At 45.3% G+C, this 25,732-nt stretch overlaps 1 protein-coding gene across 14 annotated transcripts in view; it reads left to right on the top strand.

Moving 5' to 3' along the window:
• TCF7L2 (transcription factor 7 like 2) overlaps positions 1-25,732 on the top strand; it is a 185,965-nt gene that overhangs the window by 74,808 nt on the left and 85,425 nt on the right. For all 14 annotated transcript variants that reach the window (XM_040438185.1, XM_040438182.1, XM_040438179.1 and 11 more), the window contains one exon: positions 21,284-21,367. In XM_040438185.1, the coding sequence (XP_040294119.1) occupies positions 21,284-21,367 (84 nt within the window). The remainder of the gene's footprint in view (positions 1-21,283; positions 21,368-25,732) is intronic.

Raw genomic sequence — 25,732 nt, 5'->3', positions numbered from 1 at the left:
TATTATAGTAGTTATATTCTTGTACATAGGAGGCAGTATTATAGTAGTTATATCCCTGTACATAGGAGCAGTATTATAGTAGTTATATTCTTGTACATAAGAGGCAGTATTATAGTAGTTATATTCTTGTACATAGGAGCAGTATTATAGTAGTTATATTCTTGTACATAGGAGCAGTATTATAGTAGTTATATTCTTGTACATAGGAGCAGTATTATAGTAGTTATATTCTTGTACATAGGAGGCAGTATTATAGCAGTTATATTCTTGTAATAGGAGCAGTATTATAGTAGTTATATTCTTGTACATAGGAGCAGTATTATAGTAGTTATATTCTTGTACATAAGAGGCAGTATTATAGTAGTAATATTCTTGTACATAGGAGCAGTATTATAGTAGTTATATTCTTGTACATAGGAGCAGTATTATAGCAGTTATATTCTTGTACATAGGAGCAGTATTATAGTAGTTGTATTCTTGTACATAGGAGGCAGTATTATAGTAGTTATATTCTTGTACATAGGAGCAATATTATAGTAGTTATATTCTTGTACATAGGAGCAGTATTATAGTAGTTATATTCTTGTACATAGGAGGCAGTATTATAGCAGTTATATTCTTGTAATAGGAGCAGTATTATAGTAGTTATATTCTTGTACATAGGAGCAGTATTATAGTAGTTATATTTTTGTACATAAGAAGCAGTATTATAGTAGTTATATTCTTGTACATATGAGCAGTATTATAGTAGTTATATTCTTGTACATAGGGGGCAGTATTATAGTAGTTATATTCTTGTACATAGGAGGCAGTATTATAGTAGTTATATTCTTGTACTTAGAAGCAGTATTATAGTAGTTATATTCCTGTACATAGGAGCAGTATTATAGTAGTTATATTCTTGTACATAGGAGGCAGTATTATAGTAGTTATATTCTTGTACATAGGAGCAGTATTATAGTAGTTATATTCTTGTACATAGGAGCAGTATTATAGTAGTTATATTCTTGTACATAGGAGCAGTATTATAGTAGTTATATTCTTGTACATAGTAGCAGTATTATAGTAGTTATATTCTTGTACAGAGGTGCAGTATTATAGTAGTTATATTCTTGTACATAGGAGCAGTATTATAGTAGTTATATTCTTGTACATAGGAGCAGTATTATAGTAGTTATATTCTTGTACATAGGAGGCAGTATTATAGTAGTTATATTCTTGTACATAGGAGCAGTATTATAGTAGTTATATTCTTGTACATAGGAGCAGTATTATAGTAGTTATATTCTTGTACATAGGAGGCAGTATTATAGTAGTTATATTCTTGTACATAGGAGCAGTATTATAGTAGTTATATTCTTGTACATAGGAGGCAGTATTATAGTAGTTATATTCTTGTACATAGGAGCAGTATTATAGTAGTTATATTCTTGTACATAGGAGCAGTATTATAGTAGTTATATTCTTGTACATAGGAGGCAATATTATAGTAGTAATATTCTTGTACATAGGAGCAGTATTATAGTAGTTATATTCTTGTACATAGGAGGCAGTATTATAGCAGTTATATTCTTGTAATAGGAGCAGTATTATAGTAGTTATATTCTTGTACATAGGAGGCAGTATTATAGCAGTTATATTCTTGTACATAGGAGGCAGTATTATAGTAGTTATATTCTTGTACATATGAGCAGTATTATAGTAGTTATATTCTTGTACATAGGGGGCAGTATTATAGTAGTTATATTCTTGTACATAGGAGGCAGTATTATAGTAGTTATATTCTTGTACTTAGAAGCAGTATTATAGTAGTTATATTCCTGTACATAGGAGCAGTATTATAGTAGTTATATTCTTGTACATAGGAGGCAGTATTATAGTAGTTATATTCTTGTACATAGGAGCAGTATTATAGTAGTTATATTCTTGTACATAGGAGCAGTATTATAGTAGTTATATTCTTGTACATAGGAGCAGTATTATAGTAGTTATATTCTTGTACATAGTAGCAGTATTATAGTAGTTATATTCTTGTACAGAGGTGCAGTATTATAGTAGTTATATTCTTGTACATAGGAGCAGTATTATAGTAGTTATATTCTTGTACATAGGAGCAGTATTATAGTAGTTATATTCTTGTACATAGGAGGCAGTATTATAGTAGTTATATTCTTGTACATAGGAGCAGTATTATAGTAGTTATATTCTTGTACATAGGAGCAGTATTATAGTAGTTATATTCTTGTACATAGGAGGCAGTATTATAGTAGTTATATTCTTGTACATAGGAGCAGTATTATAGTAGTTATATTCTTGTACATAGGAGGCAGTATTATAGTAGTTATATTCTTGTACATAGGAGCAGTATTATAGTAGTTATATTCTTGTACATAGGAGCAGTATTATAGTAGTTATATTCTTGTACATAGGAGGCAGTATTATAGTAGTTATATTCTTGTACATAGGAGCAGTATTATAGTAGTTATATTCTTGTACATAGGAGCAGTATTATAGTAGTTATATTCTAGTACATAGGAGCAGTATTATAGTAGTTATATTCTTGTACATAGGAGCAGTATTATAGCAGTTATATTCTTGTACATAGGAGGCAGTATTATAGTAGTTATATTCTTGTACATAGGAGCAGTATTATAGTAGTTATATTCTTGTACATAGGAGCAGAAGTATAATTGTTCCATCTCTGTACATTTGCACAGTAAAGTCACCAGTTGTTTTTTTGACATTCAGGGATATTTCCGGCTAATACCTGTTGCATTGTTAGTAGTTTGGGGCACAGTTCTGGTTATCGGTCGCATTCAGGCAACAACATTTCTCACTTGAGCAACCTGCATAGTTTCCTTGAAATTCTTCCTAGGTGCTAACAACATAACTAATTCTATTCTTACACAATGCAGCTGTGTCTATAAGCTGGAGCGATGCCAAGTTACCTGATCTGACATCTTTTATAAATCTTTATAATTAACCCTTGCCTTCTCATATTTCACCTTAATCAGTGTGAAATTTCACCTACAAGTGTTTCTGCCCTGATGATGTCATGGTTCTGGTTTACTGGGCACCTCTTCTTCTTTTCAGTCCCTTTACTTTGGCGACTTTGCCTTTACTAAGTCCTAATTACGGTTATTATGCTGGACTTGATCTTCACATTTCCCTTTCCCTGATTTGAGTTTAGCCAAAGTAATACTCAAATGTTGGGGATCAGATAGAGCACCCGGCTGGTGACATCATTTCTCTCAATCACAGGTTCATGCATACACCCATAGGGCTAAGTTGGTTGGACATTTCGGTATTGTCACCAGTTTAGCTCCTCGTGACCCAGGGTTTATGTCCTTCAGCAATGGCCAATATTGTGCATTTGGTCAGCATCGTCCCATACTCGGCCTGACCAATGACACTCATTGACTGATTGAAGGATTGCAGGTTTCTTCCAGGACAGGCTGACAGGTAACAAATTAGGATTAGCCGCAGGGTTAAATCCCCAATGCAGAGAGCCAGGTGCGCCAGGTTTAAGATCTTCTGCCAAGTGGAATACTTTATGTGCAGGAACCCTCCAGCTATCACATAATGTTACACTGATGACCCCCCGGTAGGAAACCAGTGAGGATCTGATTTGAGAGTTGTAGAATGGAAATGAAAAACTCTGTTTTTTATATTAGGTATGTCCCACGATGGATCATTTCTCACTGTCAATGGAAAAATCTTTACAAGAATATCAAACCGAACGCAGTGTAGGGAAATGGCCTTAAAGGGGTTGTCCATGGTTTGTGTCCGATATTGCATCTCAGCTCCATTGGAGTCAGTGAGCCTGAGCTGCAATACCGCACACAACCTGTAGATGGGGTGGTGCCTATGTAACACCACAGATAACACAGTGATAACTCTGTGAGTACACATAATGTAGCAGATGTCACCTGCAGTCCTATGTAACACCACAAAAAACACAGTGATAACTCTCTGAGTACAGATAATGTAGTAGATGTCACCTGCAGTCCTATGTAACACCACAGATAACACAGTGATAACTCTCTGAGTACACATAATGTAGCAGATGTCACCTGCAGTCCTATGTAACACCACAGATAACACAGTGATAACTCTCTGAGTACAGATAATGTAGTAGATGTCACCTGCAGTCCTATGTAACACCACAGATAACACAGTGATAACTCTCTGAGTACAGATAATGTAGTAGATGTCACCTGCAGTCCTATGTAACACCACAGATAACACGGTGATAACTCTGTGAGTACAGATAATGTAGTAGATGTCACCTGCAGTCCTATGTAACACCACAGATAACACGGTGATAACTCTTTGAGTACAGATAATGTAGTAGATGTCACCTGCAGTCCTATGTAACACCACAGATAACACAGTGATAACTCTCTGAGTACAGATAATGTAGTAGATGTCACCCGCAGTCCTATGTAACACCACAGATAACACAGTGATAACTCTCTGAGTACAGATAATGTAGTAGATGTCACCTGCAGTCCTATGTAACAGCACAGATAACACAGTGATAACGCTCTGAGTACACATAATGTAGTAGATGTCACCTGCAGTCCCATGTAACACCCCAGATAACACAGTGATAACTCTGTGAGTACAGATAATGTAGTAGATGTCACCTACAGTCCTATGTAACACCACAGATAACACAGTGATAACTCTCAGTACAGATAATGTAGTAGATGTTACCTGCAGTCCTATGTAACACCACAGATAACATGGTGATAACTCAGTACAGATAATGTAGTAGATGTCACCTGCAGTCCTATGTAACACCACAGATAACACAGTGATTCCTCTCTGAGTACAGATAATGTAGTAGATGTCACCTGCAGTCCTATGTAACACCACAGATAACACAGTGATAACTCTCCTAGTACAGATAATGTAGTAGATGTCACCTGCAGTCCTATGTAACACCACAGATAACACAGTGATAACTCTCTGAGTACAGATAATGTAGTAGATGTTACCCGCAGTCCTATGTAACACCACAGATAACACAGTGACAACTCTCTGAGTACAGATAATGTAGTACATGTAACCTGCAGTCCTATGTAACACCACAGATAACACAGTGATAACTCTGTGACTACAGATAATGTAGTAGATGTCACCTGCAGTCCTATGTAACACCACAGATAACACAGTGATAACTCTCTGAGTACAGATAATGTAGTAGATGTTACCTGCAGTCCTATGTAACACCACAGATAACAGTGATAACTCTCTGAGTACAGATAATGTAGTAGATGTTACCTGCAGTCCTATGTAACACCACAGATAACACAGTGATAACTCTCTGAGTACAGATAATGTAGTCCATGCTACCTGCAGTCCTATGTAACACCACAGTTAAGTAATGTCTTGGTGTATTAGAGGAAACATGACATCACAGTTCACTCTGCTACGTCTGCATACAGAAATCACATTCCTCTTGTGCAGTTCTGTCTCCTGCTTGCCTCCTCACAAGGGGTTAACAGTTTGGTGGTAGGGGGTTATCATTGCTAAGCCTGTGGCTCCCGGGGTATCTGGGGGTGTGTTGGGGGGGATGGTCTGTAGTGCTGGACTATGGGAATCTCCTGTAAATTCTCAGCTTTATTGTCAGGGGAGCAATTAGTTTGTAATCCGCTGCTGCCTGGAATCTTTATAATGAGCCGTGTATTTGGGGACGGTGACATTTCAGCAGATGCTGTGAACCCAGAGTCATTCTGTGCAGACATGTAGCATGTCTGTATCATACAGGAACCTCCATGTGAACATGCATGGTGTGGGGGCAGAGTGCCAAAGAGACTGCAATAAGGGTGCAGAGTCTGGGGCTGCCCCTGCCCTGGTACCTAAAGAGCTTGAAATCCCATCTACCACATTCGAGGATGCTCAGAATGGAAAATTAGAGTAGTAGTGGCCGAATGGGGAGCAATTGCTGTAGCCTGTGCCTCTTGTTGCAAGCGCACGGTTCAATGTGTCATAGTGGTGGATGGTGATCCAGCGACTGACCCTTCCCTGTGCCTCTGGTGGCAGGTGCAGGGTTGGAGATGTCATTGTGGTGGCTGGTGGTCCAGCAACTGATCCTCCCCTGTGCCTCTGGTGGCAGGTGCAGGGTTAAAGGTGTCATAGTGGTGGATGGTGATCCAGCGACTGATCCTCCCCTGTGCCTCTGGTGGCAGGTGCAGGGTTAAATGTGTCATAGTGGTGGATGGGATCCAGCGACTGACCCTCCCCTGTGCCTCTGGTGGCAGACACAGGGTTGGAGGTGTCATAGTGGTGGCTGGTGGTCCAGCGACTGATCCTCCCCTGTGCCTCTGGTGGCAGACACAGGGTTGGAGGTGTCATAGTGGTGGATGGTGGTCCAGTGACTGAACCTCCCCTGTGCCTCTGGTGGCAGACACAGGGTTGGAGATGTCATAGTGGTGGATGGTGATCCAGCGACTGATCCTCCCCTGTGCCTCTGGTGGCAGACACAGGGTTGGAGATGTCATAGTGGTGGATGGTGGTCCAGCAACTGATCCTCCCCTGTGCCTCTGGTGGCAGACACAGGGTTAGAGATGTCATAGTGGTGGATGGTGGTCCATCGACTGACCCTCCCCTGTGCCTCTGTTGGCAGGTGCAGGGTTGGAGGTGTCATAGTGGTGGATGGTGATCCAGCGACTGACCCCCCCCCCTTTGCCTCTGGTGGCAGACACAGGGTTAGAGATGTCATAGTGGTGGATGGGATCCAGCGACTGACCCTCCCCTGTGCCTCTGGTGGCAGACACAGGGTTGGAGATGTCATAGTGGTGGATGGTGATCCAGCGACTGATCCTCCCCTGTGCCTCTGGTGGCAGACACAGGGTTAGAGATGTCATAGTGGTGGATGGTGGTCCATCGACTGACCCTCCCCTGTGCCTCTGTTGGCAGGTGCAGGGTTGGAGGTGTCATAGTGGTGGATGGTGATCCAGCGACTGACCCCCCCCCCTTTGCCTCTGGTGGCAGACACAGGGTTAGAGATGTCATAGTGGTGGATGGTGGTCCAGCGACTGACCCTCCCCTGTGCCTCTGGTGGCAGACACAGGGTTGGAGGTGTCATAGTGGTGGATGGTGATCCAGCGACTGATCCTCCCCTGTGCCTCTGGTGGCAGACACAGGGTTAGAGATGTCATAGTGGTGGATGGTGGTCCAGCGACTGACCCTCCCCTGTGCCTCTGGTGGCAGGTGCAGGGTTGGAGGTGTCATAGTCATGGATGTTGGTCCAGCGACTGACCCTCCCCTGTGCCTCTGGTGGCAGGTGCAGGGTTGGAGGTGTCATAGTGGTGGATGGTGGTCCAGCGACTGACCCTCCCCTGTGCCTCTGGTGGCAGGTGCAGAGTTGGAGATGTCATAGTGGTGGATGGTGGTCCAGCGACTGACCCTCCCCTGTGCCTCTGGTGGCAGGTGCAGGGTTGGAGGTGTCATAGTGGTGGATGGTGGTCCAGCGACTGAACCTCCCCTGTGCCTCTGGTGACAGGTGCAGGGTTGGAGGTGTCATAGTGGTGGATGGTGGTCCATCGACTGACCCTCCCCTGTGCCTCTGGTGGCAGACGCATGGTTGGAGGTGTCATAGTCGTGGATGGTGGTCCAGCGACTGACCCTCCCCTGTGCCTCTGGTGGCAGGTGCAGGGTTGGAGGTGTCATAGTGGTGGATGGTGGTCCAGCGACTGACCCTCCCCTGCAGAGATTGCAAATTATACAAAGTGCTTTTACGTTTAACAAGGATGAGCATCACCATAAAATCTTGAATATTTAACGTGTGTGGGGGGGCACCAGTGCATCCTTTCGTGTTATATGATGGTCCAGTGACGCAGACATTCCTGCGACCCGCCGCTCATCATTTTACGCTTGCTCCCGTTGGCTTTGGTTTAACACCTACCTATGCAAGTATATTTTCTTCAGCTTGTGGCCAAGATTTTAACATATATCACAGGCAGCTCGGCTAAGAGCGGGACTTTCCCTCACCGCGCCGCCAGCCTTTGATCTCTTTCCTTTGGAGGTAACATCAAAAGGACGGCTGGGAAAGACAGCCAGCTCTATGAAGTTCAACGCTCAACTTAATAGCTCGACGTAGCGGCGGCTGCACTGCTGAAGCTGCAGTAAACAGCCATTTAATTTCTAGCAAAATGCACCGTTGCTGTATTGCGCACCCCTCCCCCCTGCAGCTGATTCTTCAGCCTCACATTAAATATTCCGTTAGATTTGTCCACATTCATTCATTAGTTTAATGACTCCTGGTTTACAGGTTGCGTCTCATCTCTGTTTTCCAGGGACGGTAATTGCAATGTTGGTTTAACATTGGGGGGGAATGAAATGCGTTGTTCATAGATTGTCTTGGGGTCGTCACTAGAGATGAGCGAATCGAAGCTGATAAAGTGAAGAAGAAGAAGAAGAAGAAGAAGAAGAAAGTGGAATTCGATCCGAATTACAGGAAAAATTTCTTCACTCTTTGTGGTAACGAATCGCATTTTTTTCCTAAAATGGCTGATGCACGTGCAAGGAGCAAGGAACTCTGGGAAGGCGGGATCACCCATAATGCCATGCATGCAGCCAATCAGCAGCCAGCCAGCCCTGTGATGTCACAGCCCTGTAAATAGCCTCAGTCATCTTGGATTCTGGCAGTTTCCAGTGTACTTAGAGCAGGGAGAGACGTCAGCAGGCGCTAGGGACAGTGCTAGGAACGACTTCATTGTGATAAAAAAAAGATTTACACATTCCGGGAAAAATTATTCAAGGTGTAGGGAAAGGATCGGGAGGAATCATTCCACAGCATTTATGTAGAACAGGGTTCAGTCGGGGAGGTTACAGCCTGGGGAATAGGAACAATCCTAATACACCTTGCTGCACTGACTGCGGATCCACATTGCCGTTATACAGCTCTGTAATTCCAGCAAACCGTTCTTGTTATTGGGGGGCAAGTGCTGTGTGATACAGGCATTAACAGGGGTTATTACAGGGGAATATTTCTACGTCTTATTTGCCCTTGTGCGGTGCAGTTATAGGTTCTAAAGCATTGTTTGGCTTGTATTAGTGGGAAAAAAGGGCTTATTAGCCGTTGTGCGGTGAAGTGCGAAAATTACAGCCCTTTTTTTCATTTATTAGTGGAACCAAAAAATACACTGCTCAAATAAAGGGAACACTTAAACAACACAATGTAACTCCAAGTCAATCACACTTCTGTGAAATCAAACTGTCCACTTAGGAAGCAACACTGAGTGACAATCAATTTCACATGCTGTTGTGCAAATGGGATAGACAACAGGTGGAAATTATAGGCAATTAGCAAGACACCCCCAATAAAGGAGTGGTTCTGCAGGTGGTAACCACAGACCACTTCTCAGTTCCTATGCTTCCTGGCTGATGTTTTGGTCACTTTTGAATGCTGGCGGTGCTTTCACTCTAGTGGTAGCATGAGACGGAGTCTACAACCCACACAAGTGGCTCAGGTAGTGCAGCTTATCCAGGATGGCACATCAATGCGAGCTGTGGCAAGAAGGTTTGCTGTGTCTGTCAGCGTAGTGTCCAGAGCATGGAGGCGCTACCAGGAGACAGGCCAGTACATCAGGAGATGTGGAGGAGGCCGTAGGAGGGCAACAACCCAGCAGCAGGACCGCTACCTCCGCCTTTGTGTAAGGAGGAACAGGAGGAGCACTGCCAGAGCCCTGCAAAATGACCTCCAGCAGGCCACAAATGTGCATGTGTCTGCTCAAACGGTCAGAAACAGACTCCATGAGGGTGATATGAGGGCCCGACGTCCACAGGTGGAGGTTGTGCTTACAGCCCAACACCGTGCAGGACGTTTGGCATTTGCCAGAAAACACCAAGATTGGAAAATTCGCCACTGGTGCCCTGTGCTCTTCACAGATGAAAGCAGGTTCACACTGAGCACATGTGACAGAAGTGACAGAGTCTGGAGACGCCGTGGAGAACGTTCTGCTGCCTGCAACATCCTCCAGCATGACCGGTTTGGCATTGGGTCAGTAATGGTGTGGGGTGGCATTTCTTTGGAGGGCCGTACAGCCTTCCATGTGCTCGCCAGAGGTAGCCTGACTGCCATTAGGTACCGAGATGAGATCCTCAGACCCCTTGTGAGACCATATGCTGGTGCGGTTGGCCCTGGGTTCCTCCTAATGCAAGACAATGCTAGACCTCATGTGGCTGGAGTGTGTCAGCAGTTCCTGCAAGACGAAGGCATTGATGCTATGGACTGGCCCGCACGTTTCCCCAGACCTGAATCCAATTGAGCACATCTGGGACATCACGTCTCGCTCTATCCACCAACGTCACGTTGCACCACAGACTGTCCAGGAGTTGGCAGATGCTTTAGTCCAGGTCTGGGAGGAGATCAATCATGGAGACCGTCCGCCACCTCATCAGGAGCATGCACAGGCGTTGTAGGGAGGTCATACAGGCACGTGGATGCCACACACACTACTGAGCCTCATTTTGACTTGTTTTAAGGACATTACATCAAAGTTGGATCAGCCTGTAGTGTGTTTTTCCACTTTAATTTTGAGGGTGACTCCAAATCCAGACCTCCATGGGTTAAAAAATTAGATTTTTATATTTTTTTTTTTTGTGTGATTTTGTTGTCAGCACATTCAACTATGTAAAGAACAAAGTATTTCAGAAGAATATTTAATTAATTCAGATCTAGGATGTGTTATTTTTGTGTTCCCTTTATTTTTTTGAACAGTGTATATATTTGCCGTTCAGCGGTGCAGTTATATGTTCTAAAGCCTTTTTTGCGTGTATTAGTGGGAAAAAGTATCTGCCGTTGTGCGGTGCGAAAATTACAGGTTTTTTGGGGTGTTTTAATTTCCTTTTTATTTATTTGTTTGATCTAACAGTAAGTCAGGCAGAGAAGTGCCAGGCCCTGCACAGGGGAGTTGCAGAGGCCTAAATGTTTCTGGCGCAGGCAGAGGTCGCAGCAGAGTAAGGGGCCGTGGTAGCAGGGGTCGCAGCGAGAGGCCTGAGCTCCCGGTGTCATCCAGCGGTCGTGTCATGACCAGCAACCCAGCAGTTCTTGATTGGTTGACTCAGTCACCCACTTCATCCCAAGTGACATCAGACACCCCCAGCCAAGAGTCGGTGGGTTCGTCAGAAACAACCCTTAGTTGGCATGGCCCAGTAGCAGGTCCTGTGCCTCCACCTGTCCTCAACCTGCCTCTGTCCTTTTCTGTTCCCTCAGCCAGAGAAGTATTATATGCTGTGGGCTCAGCTCCACTATACAGCAAGGACGAGCTACTAGAGGACAGTCAGCAGCTACTGGCCAGCCAAGATGTGGAGGAGACATCCACCGCTTCCTCCGCTAGGTGTGATGAGGAAAGTGGCGTGGTAGCTGGTGTTGCGAGCAGTCAGGCTCTTGACCCAGAGACCGATGAGGAGGACATCAGTGACGTGCAGACAGAACTCGATGATGATGATGTAGCCGATCGCACTTGGGAGCCGGGTGAAGAAGGGGCTTCATTTTCTTTTTTTCTTTATATAATGTAATATTATAAAATCCGGTGTCTCCATGATAAATCTGCAGCGTGGGGGCCCTGTGTGGCTTCTACACACTTTCAAAACAATCCTTCAGCGGGGCAAATAGATGCCGGATGACCGGGACGCTCCATGACCTTCCCAGGAGCTTCTGTCGGGAGCAGCGGTTCATTTCTGAGACGTCCGTATAGTGTGGGGGAATCCGAAGACCCTCTCCATCTCCGTGCACCACAGGGTGTCCTCCTTCCCATCCATGATGACTGGGAACTCGTGATGTTTTCCCTGACGAAGAGACCAAGGGCTGGTAGTTATGGTTTGAATCTTGATGAACTTCATGACTCTTCTGGGCTCTAAGCAATCTTGAAGCTTTGTCTTCTCATTGTCTGTAGCTACTAGAGGCCTTTTCTTGCCGGGCAGGTTCCCCCAGAAGTGTCTGGCTCGATGAGCAGCTGATACCGCACTTGCATCAATCTTGACAGGATTCGTCTCCAACCACGTTCTCGAATAACCAGAAGACTGGACGATTCTCTCCTGTCTTAGCCAACACTTTATTAAGTAATCGTGGAAAGTCAAAAAACAGTTGTCCGCTGTTGGCACCATGGCCCTGCGTTAACATATGCAGCGTCACCATAAAGTGGCCTGGGAGAACCGTGGCTCCGATGTGGTGGTCCACCCCGTGGCACGCAGCCGGTTTCAGGCAGTCAAGGCTCCACCACCTCAGCCGAAGGGAGCTGTCTGTCCTTCCCGTCATCTGCTGGTCCTGATGCTCCTGCTCCTCCTCGTCCGTCATTCCGTCAGCAAGCGAACCAATTTTTTTTTTAAAATTCGCTCATCTCTAGTCGTCACTGGGCGCAAGTTACTACTCATACAATGCCTCCCTTCCTTCAATGGTGATTGAAGGAGTCCTCTCACTTCAGGAAATAGCGTTTATTACATAGAGAAAGTTAATGCAAGGCACTTCCTAATGTATTGTGATTCTCTATATTGCCTCCTTTGCTTGCTTGATTCATTTTTCCATTGCATTATAAAATTTTCGTTTCCATGGTTACGACCACCCTGCAATTCAGCAATGGTGGTCGTGCTTGCACACTTTAGAAAAAAAAGCAGCAGCCTATGTCCGCTCCCACAGTCCCGGCCACCGGAGAGGCAGATGCTTTTTCCTATAGTATGCAAGCACGACCACCACTGATGGATTGCAAGGTGGTCGTAACCAGGAGACGAGCGGTGTATAATGTGGTTGAGAAATGAATCCAGACAGCAAAGGAAGCAACATGGATAATAATACATTAGTAAGTGCTTGTATTAACTTTCTGTACATGATAAATGCCACTTGCTGAAGTGAGACATCTCTTAGTGACAGCCACTGCCTATGTTCTGATGGTCAGTGCCATGAAGGTGCTGGCGGCTTACTGGACCTCTCTTCAGCTAATATGTAGTGTGTCTACAACTTTCTAATAAAGGTTAGTCCGTAAACCTGTACATGGCCAGTACTGCTCTCTGAGAAGTTGATACAGTTGTATCCACTCTTGATAATGCTCTGTGTCCTGGACTCCAGACTGATACATTGTAGCAAACCAGCAGAGAGATGTGTAGAGCAGCAGCTGCCTATGTTTAGCTCATGGAGCATTGTCTAGACTGGGTACTGGATTGTATCCTCTCCGTATGTAGATGCAGGAAATATCTATTAATCCATCAGCCATAACTCCTGATTGGCCACAGATAATTAGATAGTTTACATTTCTAGATTATAAATAATCAATAAAAATATCCGAATAAAGTATTGATCTGAAATCTGCCGCTCTCGCTCCAGCCAGCGGTGACCTCCGGCAGCAACTTATTTCCCTTTGAAGAACAAGACATGCATTGCTGGAAGTCTTGCAATTATCAGAAACTTCCTGCAGGTTAGGCTACTTTCACACCGGCGTTTTGGTTTCCGTTTCTGAGATCCGTTCAGGGCCTTCACCAGCGTCCAAAACGGATCACTTTTGCCTTAATGCATTCTGAATGGAAAAGGATCCGCTCAGAAGGCGTCAGTTCAGTCTCCATTCCGCTGTTGCAGCGTTTTGGTGTCCGTCTGATGAAACTGAGCCATCTGTCCTGACACACAATGTAAGGCGATGGGGACGGATCCGTTTTCCCTGACACAATAGAAAACGCATCCGTCCTCCACTAACATTCAATGGTGTTCAAGACGGATCCATCTTGGCAATGTTAAAGATAATACAAACGGATCCGTTCTGAATGGATGCAGACGGCTTTATTATTTGAACGGATCCGTCCATGACGCACAAAACGCGAGTGTGAAAGTAGCCTTATTTGCATGATGATTGCGGTGTGACTAGAGCATAACTATTTGTCACTGTGACCTTAGTGTTACAATCAGAGGATTTTGTTCTTCTGTTCTCCCGATATAACGACACAACTCTAAACTATGTCCAAGGAATGTGGTATCTCAATCCATTCCTCTCTTACCCGATGCCCCAGGTGTGTGTCGAACAGGATAGGCGGTCGCTGACTGGCGTGCCCCTCTACGCGCGTTTCGCGTTTGCTTCTTCAGGAGGAGTGATGCATGCCAGGTACGCATCATGTTTGGCTGTTAGGACAATCTGAGAGGAGATGTATATAGATGTGTAGGTGGTCACGCTCACTAGATGATCGTCCATGCCATATTTAGTACGCGGTCTTACAGGACATACATGAGCTGTCGCTCCTGGCACTTTATGTTGTTTCCACATGTTTGTATATGTGTATGTATGTTTTTTATGTGAATTTAATAAACTTTGATATATTGGGTATTTTGGTACTTGATCTCTGTGTTGATAATATATATATACTGTATGTAGTCATGTGTATCCTGCAGACTGATTGGCTGCATTCGTAGCTCATGTAAACTTCTCGCATCTCCTAGAATTATATGTTCCAATGAGCAGCGGCGAAGGGGGTCATATAAAATGCTGACACATCAGAGCCGTCCAGAAACTGGCGAGGACACCCGAGTGTGAAAGAAGAAGCAGAACCATAAACTGTATATTGACACAAAGTGTCCCTATTAAATATGTCGGTGTCAGGTGTTCACCTTCATCAATATGTAACACTGAAGTGCAGTGCATTATCCATGGCGCATTTATCCTGTACTGATCCTGAGTTACATCCTGTATTATACTCCAGAGCTGCACTCACTATTCTGCTGGTGCAGTCACTGTGTACATACATTACTTATCCTGTACTGATCCTGAGTTACATCCTGTATTATACTCCAGAGCTGCACTCACTATTCTGCTGGTGCAGTCACTGTGTACATACATTACTTATCCTGTACTGATCCTGAGTTACATCCTGTATTATACTCCAGAGCTGCACTCACTATTCTGCTGGTGCAGTCACTGTGTACATACATTACTTATCCTGTACTGATCCTGAGTTACATCCTGTATTATACTCCAGAGCTGCACTCACTATTCTGCTGGTGCAGTCACTGTGTACATACATTACTTATCCTGTACTGATCCTGAGTTACATCCTGTATTATACTCCAGAGCTGCACTCACTATTCTGCTGGTGCAGTCACTGTGTACATACAATACTTATCCTGTCCTGATCCTGAGTTACATCCTGTATTATACTCCAGAGCTGCACTCACTATTCTGCTGGTGCAGTCACTGTGTACATACATTACTTATCCTGTACTGATCCTGAGTTACAGCCTCTATTATACTCCGGAGCTGCACTCACTATTCTGCTGGTGCAGTCACTGTGTACATACATTACTTATCCTGTACTGATCCTGAGTTACATCCTGTATTATACTCCAGAGCTGCACTCACTATTCTGCTGGTGGAGTCACTGTGTATATACATTACTTATCCTGTACTGATCCTGAGTTACATCCTGTATTATACTCCAGAGCTGCACTCACTATTCTGCTGGTGCAGTCACTGTGTACATACATTACTTATCCTGTACTGATCCTGAGTTACATCCTGTATTATACTCCAGAGCTGCACTCACTATTCTGCTGGTGGAGTCACTGTGTACATACATTACTTATCCTGTACTGATCCTGAGTTACATCCTGTATTATACTCCAGAGCTGCACTCACTATTCTGCTGGTGCAGTCACTGTGTACATACATTACTTATCCTGTACTGATCCTGAGTTACATCCTGTATTATACTCCAGAGCTGCACTCACTATTCTGCTGGTGGAGTCACTGTGGGTCATTTATCAAGGGACTTGTGTCTATTATAGTAACAAAAAAAGTTTCATGTCCATTTTTTGAATGGTCGTTTGTCAGCATTTAGTCACACAGCTGGTTTTACACCATGTTCAACAATTGGGAGGAAGATGTTTGCAGTGGGGGGTGTTGAAGTTGTGCCAGGATCAGGACTAATTGACATTGTCTGTTCTGTAACCATGGAGACACATAGATTTGCATAAGAGCTGTAAACTTAAAATAGTAGTAGATTTTTTTTTGTTGAGATTATTTTCAAAGTTGCTTTGTTTTTTACTCCAGATGCCCCGCTAAAATTAAATTGCAATAGTTGACACGCTCTCTGACATTCTCTGACGCTCATTAATGTTCTCTGACGCTTTCTGACGTTTTGACATTCTGTAATACTCTGTAATGCTCTACGATGCTCTCTAATGTTCTGACGCTCTCTGATGTTCTGTAATGCTCTCTAATGTTCTGACGCTCTCTGATGTTCTGTAATGCTCTCTATTTCTCTCTGATACTCTCTATTTCTCTCTGATACTCTCTATTTCTCGCCGATGCTCTCTAATGCTGGTCACTAGTGTCTTACTAAGCAAATTGCTAAAAACAGCTCAACCCTAATAATAGCGGCCAGGAGGCTGTGGTCCCGGGATGTTATTACTGGAGGGTCACACCGCTTCAGTCACTGTTATTATACGGTTGCCTGGCAGCGGCTGCAGCGGGAAGCACATGTGCCCAGTTCACTTCCCAGTAATGTGCGGAATTCCTGTGACCCGGGAAGAATTCCACATTCCGGCAGCGCTGAGTGACACGCCAGTGGAAATCTTAATGGCCACTTCTTAATCCGCTCTGTCCTCCTCAGCCTGCCGCAGCCTGATAAACATTTCACACCCAAGGCCCCCCTCCCCTACCCAAGACGTCCCCTCCAACACCCAGTCCCCCCGACCACCTCCAAAAAGCCCTGTCTCTATCCAGACCACCCATCCCATACCCAAGATGTCCCCTCCTCCACCAGACCACCCCTCTCACACACAAGATGTCCCCTCCTCCATCTGACCGCTACTTCCCCACCCAAGATGTCCCCTTCTTTAACCCGACCACCCATCCTCCACCCAAGACGTCCCTTCCTCTCCCCCGACTACCCATCCCCCACCCAAGATGTCCCCTCCATCACCAGACCACCCCTCTCACACACAAGATGTCCCCTCCTCCATCTGACTACTTCTTCCCCACCCAAGATGTCCCCTTCTCTAACCCGACCACCCATCCTCCACCCAAGATGTCCACTTCTCCACCCAGACCACCCTTCCCACACTCAAGACATACCCTCTTCTACCCCGACCAGCCCTCCCCCACTCAGAATGACCCCCCCTTTACCCAGACTACCCCTTCTCTACACAGACCACCCCTCCCACTATGTCTCCTCCTCCACCTAGATGACCCCACCATGTCCAGAATTCCCCTCCTCCACCCAGACCACATCCTTTCCCCTCTCGTCTACTCTCCTCAATCCAGAACTTTTTATTACACTAAAACACTGCAAGAAAAGTAATTTTTAATTATTATTATATTTTATTTTATTTTTGGGGGTGGGGGCTGCCATGTTTTTATATCACATTTTAGGAGCAGCTGCCAAAAGTCATGTGAGGAAAATATCAGAAATTTATCGCAGGCCACCCTAAAACACTGCGATTGTTGGCTTTGCGATATCGTCGCGGCCTCATGTACAGTACGGCGGTTGTCCCTGCCATATATTTACAGTAGTTTCCTAATGATACATTGTTGCATGTGGCAGTGATACAATGTATCCCCACGGCCCGGAGCTCAGAATTTGCCTCCTGTTATGTTCACCAATGTCTCTCCGTCGTTCCGTTGCCACTTTGTGCAGCACTGGGGCAAAGGAGGGGGCGAACCCTTCTCTTAGACATCTGCTTCCAGTATCCGCGCGGATCCGCAGACCCCAGGTGTGGGAGCGACGCCACACAATTACAAGTGAAATCAGATCCTGCAGAAAGGTGTTTGGCGGCCTCGCCCTGCAGAGCTGCATTCTTCCGCACAATACATCAGAATGCGCATTTGCAGCCGCCTGCGATAATTAGGTGTTTCTGCAGAATATTCTCGGATACATGGCGGATTTAAAGGGGAATTTACCCTCTTATTAAAATAGGGATTTATTGGATTTCATTAGTTTAATAAAACTTGTGGAAATATGATATTCCGCAGAGGGAGCTGCTCAAGTGATTCTTCATGCAGTCGTGTTACAGCGCCCCTAGTGGACAGGGAAAATAAAGACATTGTAAACCATGACTGAAAGGAGTAGCAGCACAGAGGATTTCAGCAGACGAGTGTGCTGATCTTGTGGAGGTCATAAGCGGAGAGTTAGGGCTCATGCACAACGCCATTGCCAGCCGTGGCCCGGTGCAGAACGGAGACACGGAACCCCACGGAAGCACTACGGAGTTCTATTTTTTTGCGGTGAGGACGGATCACGAACCCATTCAAGTTGAATGTCTGGATCCGTCTGTGGAATCTGCACGGATGTTGCCCGTTCATTGTGGGCCGCATGCATGAGCCCTTACATAGTGGAAGAAGCAGGGTCCCCAGCAGCACGGAGTATTTCAGGAGAGGAGAGCGTTGATCTTGTTGGCTGACAATTTTGTGCCCATTTGCTTGCGCGGCCGCCATGTGTGTCAGGAATCATTCTGTTCTGGTGTCTTGCAGTGTGACGCTCGTGTGTCACTTTGAATGTTCTGTGTTACACAGCTGAGGTTTCGGAGCAGGGGCAGAGCGGCGGGGGGGGGGGGGACTGACATTTGAATATCTTTGCCTGTATTAAGCCTCCTCTGTGGCATCTGGATTCGTTTAGCTCTTGCGGCAGTGGGGCCGAGGTTCATATCCGCCGCCCGTAATGTTATATCGCCAGAGATCCTGCTCTGTCTTAATGGAATTGAAAATTCTGCGCTGAAATGTAGACTCGTAAAATGTGCGGTTCAGGAGCCTGCGGAGAGTGCATGTGGCAGACAATGAGGCTTTTCTGTAGAGTAGCCAGCGCCTGTGTATTATATTCCGGGCCGCGGCACTTGTGGACCTGCAGACTTCAGGCCAGACGTCTCCGGAGCACCTCCACCGCTGGAGTGACCCGCCGGGCGAGAGATTAAAATCACACCCTCCACAGGACGCCTCTCAGTGACTCCTAAATGAATGTGCGGAAAAATAGAAATCAGGGGTGTACAAGGGATGGGCGCCGCTAATCCCAACCAGAAGCGGCAGCACTGAGCCCACGAACTGCCCTATATCATATATAGTGATGTACAGCAGGACCGGGATCTGTATACGGGACACACTGAGGACCGGGATCTGTATACGGGACACACTGAGGACCGGGATCTGTATACGGGATACACGGAGGACAGGGATCTGTATACGGGACACACGGAGGACAGAGATCTGTATATGGGACACACGGAGGACAGGGATCTGTATACGGGATACACGGAGGACAGGGATCTGTATACGGGACAGACTGAGGACAGGGATCTGTATACGGGACACACGGAGGACAGAGATCTGTATATGGGACACACGGAGGACGGGGATCTGTATACGGGGCACACTGAGGACAGGGATCTGTATACGGGACACACTGAGGACAGGGATCTGTATACGGGACACACGGAGGACAGAGATCTGTATACGGGATACACGGAGGACGGGGATCTGTATACGGGACACACTGAGGACAGGGATCTGTATACGGGACACACGGAGGACAGGGATCTGTATACGGGACACACTGAGGACAGGGATCTGTATACGGGATACATGGAGGACAGGGATCTGTATACAGGATACACGGAGGACAGGGATCTGTATACGGGACACACTGAGGACAGGGATCTGTATACAGGACACACTGAGGACAGGGATCTGTATACAGGATACACGGAGGACAGGGATCTGTATACGGGACACACGGAGGACAGGGATCTGTATACGGGACACACTGAGGACAGGGATCTGTATACGGGACACACTGAGGACAGGGATCTGTATACGGGACACACGGAGGACAGGGATCTGTATACGGGACACACGGAGGACAGGGATCTGTATACGGGACACACGGAGGACAGGGATCTGTATACAGGATACACGGAGGACAGGGATCTGTATACAGGACACACTGAGGACGGGGATCTGTATACGGGACACACTGAGGACGGGGATCTGTATACGGGACACACTGAGGACAGGGATCTGTATACGGGACACACGGAGGACAGGGATCTGTATACGGGACACACGGAGGACAGGGATCTGTATACAGGATACACGGAGGACAGGGATCTGTATACGGGACACACGGAGGACAGGGATCTGTATACGGGACACACTGAGGACAGGGATCTGTATACGGGATACATGGAGGACAGGGATCTGTATACAGGATACACGGAGGACAGGGATCTGTATACGGGACACACTGAGGACAGGGATCTGTATACAGGACACACTGAGGACAGGGATCTGTATACAGGATACACGGAGGACAGGGATCTGTATACGGGACACACGGAGGACAGGGATCTGTATACGGGACACACTGAGGACAGGGATCTGTATACGGGACACACGGAGGACAGGGATCTGTATACGGGACACACTGAGGACTGGGATCTGTATACGGGATACATGGAGGACAGGGATCTGTATACAGAACACACTGAGGACAGGGATCTGTATACGGGACACACTGAGGACAGGGATCTGTATACGGGATACACGGAGCACAGGGATCTGTATACGGGACACACTGAGGACAGGGATCTGTATACGGGACACACTGAGGACAGGGATCTGTATACAGGACACACGGAGGACAAGGATATTTATTTAAGGTTAATGTACAGATTCATATCTTCCATCCCTCTTCATGCAGATGATTTGACTGCATTGTGTGTAGTTCATAAATTATCTTCTTCCTCCTCATATTTAATGCTTTCCTGCCGGGACGTTGTCCTATATGTTCTGATATCTCCTATATATTCTATCAAAGATGATTTTTATTAGGATTTTTCAATGTAAACTTACATTTAATACATTTAGGTATGTTTATGTAAATACAAGCAATAAAGAATCATTTGCAAACGTTTCCAGTTACATCAATGTATTGGTAGTATGGCTTGAATGTAGCAAGAATTTATACATTTTCATGTTTCAATATGCTACGAAGTAGGATTTAACATAGAAGATCAAACATAGAACCTAGAATAACTCGAGTTGAGCCTCATAGTGTTATATTCTATGATGTCCTGAGCACATTGGCCGTTATTAATGATGATGGATGATACCGCTGTCTATGGAGTGATGATGATGATGATGTATTCATCCTATCAAGCTGTTTTCTGGGATCTGTGGCCTCCTCCCTTGTGGTCTTCTTAGTATGTGTGGGGTTGTGTCCGGGATGTTGGGAGTTGTACTCTCTATATTTTCTTGTTCGCATTGTGTCTGCAGTTTTGCGCTAATGTTTCCTTTCTCCTTCTTTCCAGTATTTGCAGATGAAATGGCCGCTGTTGGACGTTCAGAGTCGACAGGCAATGAAGGACGCCAGGTCTCCGTCTCCAGGTCACATCGTAAGTGATTGGCACCTACCTCTGTCTTTTCTCTATGAGTTGGGTTCAATTTCCTAACTTTCCGTAGCTTTAAAACTGTTTGAGGTTTTCTCCCATCCGCATACCCCTTATAATCAGATCATTCCTGGACATGTCTGATACTGCATGGATTCATGTGTACTCTATACGGGCCACGACTACGACCTCTGTAAGAGGTCATCCTTAAAGGGAGTGTCCTGGTATCTCTTCATGTTACACTGGTCACCTCCCCTATAGGAGGCCAAGGATCATGCACTCAAAAGTGACAGAATATAATTACTTTGTAATTATTCAGGCTTGACAATGTTGCCTTTTTGTAAATTACATTTTATCTATGGTTGGAGTTTAATCACATGACTGCTGTGGGTGGTGCTTAGTCCCATGACTTCTGTGGGTGGTGCTTAGTCACATGACTGCTGTGGGTGGTGCTTAGTCACATGACTGCTGTGGGTGGTGCTTAATCACATGACCTGCTGTGGGTGGTGCTTAGTCACATGACTGCTGTGGGTGGTGCTTAGTCACATGACTGCTGTGGGTGGTGCTTAGTGACATGACTGCTGTGGGTGGTGGTTAGTCACATGACTGCTGTGGGTGGTGGTTAGTCACATGACTGCTGTGGGTGGTGCTCAGTCACATGACTGCTTTAGGCAGCGCTTAGCCACATGACTGCTGTGGGTGGTGCTTAGTCACATGACTGCTGTGGGAGGACCCTAGTTGTCATGTGACTGTGTATACCTCATATCTTTGTGGAAAAAGTGAAGGGATTGCGTCTGACACCTATTTGGTGGCGTGGGAAAAATAGTTGTCAGACAGAAGAAATGGAATAGAGGAGTTTTTATTTTTGCATCCTCTTCTTTTTGCATTTCTCCATGTAAAGTCTGAGGCCTGAAACGCGTTTCACATACAACTGTGCTATTTCTCCCCGGACTGGTGGGAGCGGGGGGGTACGAGGAGCTCGGTATTTCTCAGGGCACTTTGTTGGTCCGCTGCTGACCCCATTGTTGGTTTAAGAGGCCATGGCGCTTTGCCCCTCACCAGTCACCACCTTGTGCTCGCTCCCAAGTGCCAAGTGGTTTATACATGAGATGCAGAGGAAAGAATGACCCTATTATAATGCAAATCTGCTGCCGGCAAAATATCTCCGCAGCAGGTGATCGGATACCAAACCTGAAGGAACACAAGCTCCTTCTTGTTAGAAAATGTTCCCATAAAGGCGACGGCCTTCACTACAAACACAATCCATAATTAAGTGGTAATGACGGTCGGTGAGGGCATTTCCTGCCTTTTAATGACCAGCTCCAGGGGCCCGCGGACGTTGGAGACCAAGCCAATCATTAAAATTTTGCCTGAAACGAGTCACATCCTCTCCAGCCGATCTGCGGCTCTAGAACCTGCGCAGCCGGAGGAGAGCGGCTTTTGAAGGTTTCTCTGATGAACCTTGGGCATTTTTAACGTTTTAGGCTTCTGACATAGAAATAATTGCAATAAGGCGCCGTAATTACTGAGCCGCCCGCAGCCAGAGAGACGCAGGGAGAGAGAAATCGCCGGTGTGCTCAGGGCGCAGAGCTGGCTGGTGAGGCGCCGGGGTCCGCGGGGTCAGCTGCACATTCTCATTATTGTACTGCTTAAGGTGGAGGAAATTGTGATGCAGGAATTGTGCGCAGCCAGCGCCCGCCTGCGACTAGGTGGCCTTGATGTCCAGGAGACATAGGAGGACCTTCCTGGTGGCCACGATTAGTGATATGGCTTCTAATTGGAAATGCTACATTGTGTCATAGAAAGTCATTGCGTCCTGTAATTTACTGCAACATTGTATCATATTGACTGCGTGATGTTTTATTCACATTCTTTTCAGGATTCAAATATTCTAGAAGTGTTTTATGCCCCTCCGAATAATAAGAGAAATCGGAGCTCCTCAGTCTTATCCTACATCTCTGCAGATAGATAGATAGATAATAGATAGATATGAAACAGATAGATAGATATGAGATAGATAGAAAGATATGAGATAGATAGATAGATAGATAGATAGATAGATAATAGATAGATAATAGATAGATAGATGGATAGATAGATAGATAGATAGATAGATAGATAGATATGAGATTGATAATAGATAGATGATAGATAATAGATAGATAGATAGATAGATAGATAGATAGATAATAGATAGATAATAGATAGATAATAGATAGATAGATAGATAGATAGATAGATAGATATGAGATAGATAGATAGATAGATAATAGATAGATAGATAGATAGATAGATATGAGATAGATAATAGATAGATAATAGATAGATAGATAATAGATAGATAATAGATAGATAGATAGATATGAGATAGATAATAGATAGATAGATAGATAGATATGAGATAGATAATAGATATAACATAGATAGATACTGGAGATAGATAATTGAATACATAGCAGCATGTATTGTACTTAATGTACAGATGTGTGAGAGATGTCTTACTAATGAGTAATTATCTGTATACACTTTAATAACTTTTATTCGATAACTTTTATGGTTTTCCACTTTATCATGTATCAGGGATCATTTTGCGCCTCTAGGGGATGAATTGTATATAATCATCACTGTTGTTATAATTGATAATCATGAAGCACAGAGAGGACGGACGGGCTGTGGTAATGGAGACTGTAAACAAGTGCTGCTCCTCATTACCCCCACCCCATCCTCCTCTCATGTCTCCTCATCTTCTCCATTCTCACAGAGATTCACCTGTGTTCGGGATCATGATTCCTGACAAGCAGAGAGGAGGCTGAGGCAGCACTACGGCTCAGGGCTCATGCACACGACCGTATGCCCTCTGAGACATACTGTCCGTGAGTGGGCCATATGTCCTGGAGCAGCATAGATCGTGCGCACGGGAGCGCCCCGCATCATAGGTTACTATGATACTGTGCGCATCGGGCCGCCTGCGGGACTACTGTCCTGCACTCATATGATCATGAGCGGCCCGATGCGCACAGTATCATAGTAACCTATGATGCGGGGCGCTCCCGTGCGTACGGTGTATGCCGCTCCGGGACATAAGGCCCGCTCACGGACCATATATCTCGGAGGGCATACGGTCGTGTGCAAGGGCCCTTATTGTGGTGAAGTAACTCCTGTGTAATTAGGACAGGTTTTGTGTGTACTAATAGGACGGCGGCCTTTTTAGTTCTCCTAATGATTGCTCACTAAGCATAACGATCCATTATAAATAATGAAAGGTATTTGTAAATATATTTATGATTAAATAATATTTAAGTATTTTATTTTTTTATTTTATTTCTGGAGAACCCCTTTAATCTGTTTTTTGCACACTGTGGATTTATTGTGTCGCTGCAGGCTGCTCCTGAATACTGTAGCCATGAATATCAGGGGCTCAGATTGGCCACTGGGGGCGCTGTTCTCTGAATACATGTATATACTGTATCTGCAAGAATGGATCCCAGTTACAATGTTACTATTTCAGTCGTGGAACAATTTCAGTCTTTTGCTGGAGTTCCCTGAGGTACCTGAACCCATCTGCAGACTGATAACAGAGCCCAGGGTCTGATCACGGATTCTTAAGAAGATCAGTAGGAATTATTACTTTCTCTGCACTGGATTCTGATGGCTCCTGCAGCCGATGAGAGTGATTCCTTTAATAACTTATGTCCGGTATTTGTGCATAGCTGAAATGTTGGGTGACATGGATGTCCCTGCAGCGTCCATTAAGAAACAAAATCTTGGGGCATTTTAAAGGGCATCAGTCAGCAGTTCTGTCCCTATGACACCTGCTGACCTGTTACATGTGCTGCTGGCAGATGAAGCCGTCTGTGTTGGTCCCATGTTCATATGTGCCTGCATTACTGAGAAAAATGAATTTTTAATATATTCAAATGAGCCTCTAGGAGCAACAGGGGCGTTGCCATTACACCTAGAGGCTCCGCTCTCTCTGCAACTGCTGCGCTCTGATTGACCGGACCAGGCAGCAAAAGCATCATCACACCTGGTCCTGTCAATCAAAGTGCAGAGGGCGTGGCAGTTGTAGAGAGAGCAGAGCCTCTATGAGTAATGGTAACGCCCCCGTTGCTCCTAGAGGCTCATTTGCATATATTAAAACATAATTTTTTCCCAGCAATGCGGACACATAGGAACATGGGACCAACACAGATGCCTTCAGCTGCCAAGTGCACATGTAACAGGTCAGCCGGTGTCATAGGTACAAAACTGCTGACAGATGCCCTTTAAGCTCCACCCCTAAAATTGTTTAGAAACGTCCCTTTTTAAAAACAATTACACAAACTCAGCCCAATTAGGGACCTAGCTCTTTACCTAGCGCTGCAGGTGTCT

The sequence above is a fragment of the Bufo bufo genome, chromosome 6 (assembly GCF_905171765.1).
Source record: "Bufo bufo chromosome 6, aBufBuf1.1, whole genome shotgun sequence".
NCBI lineage: Eukaryota > Metazoa > Chordata > Amphibia > Anura > Bufonidae > Bufo > Bufo bufo.
Note: the sequence above shows the minus strand (reverse complement) of the source record. Positions and strands in the feature narration are given on the sequence as shown.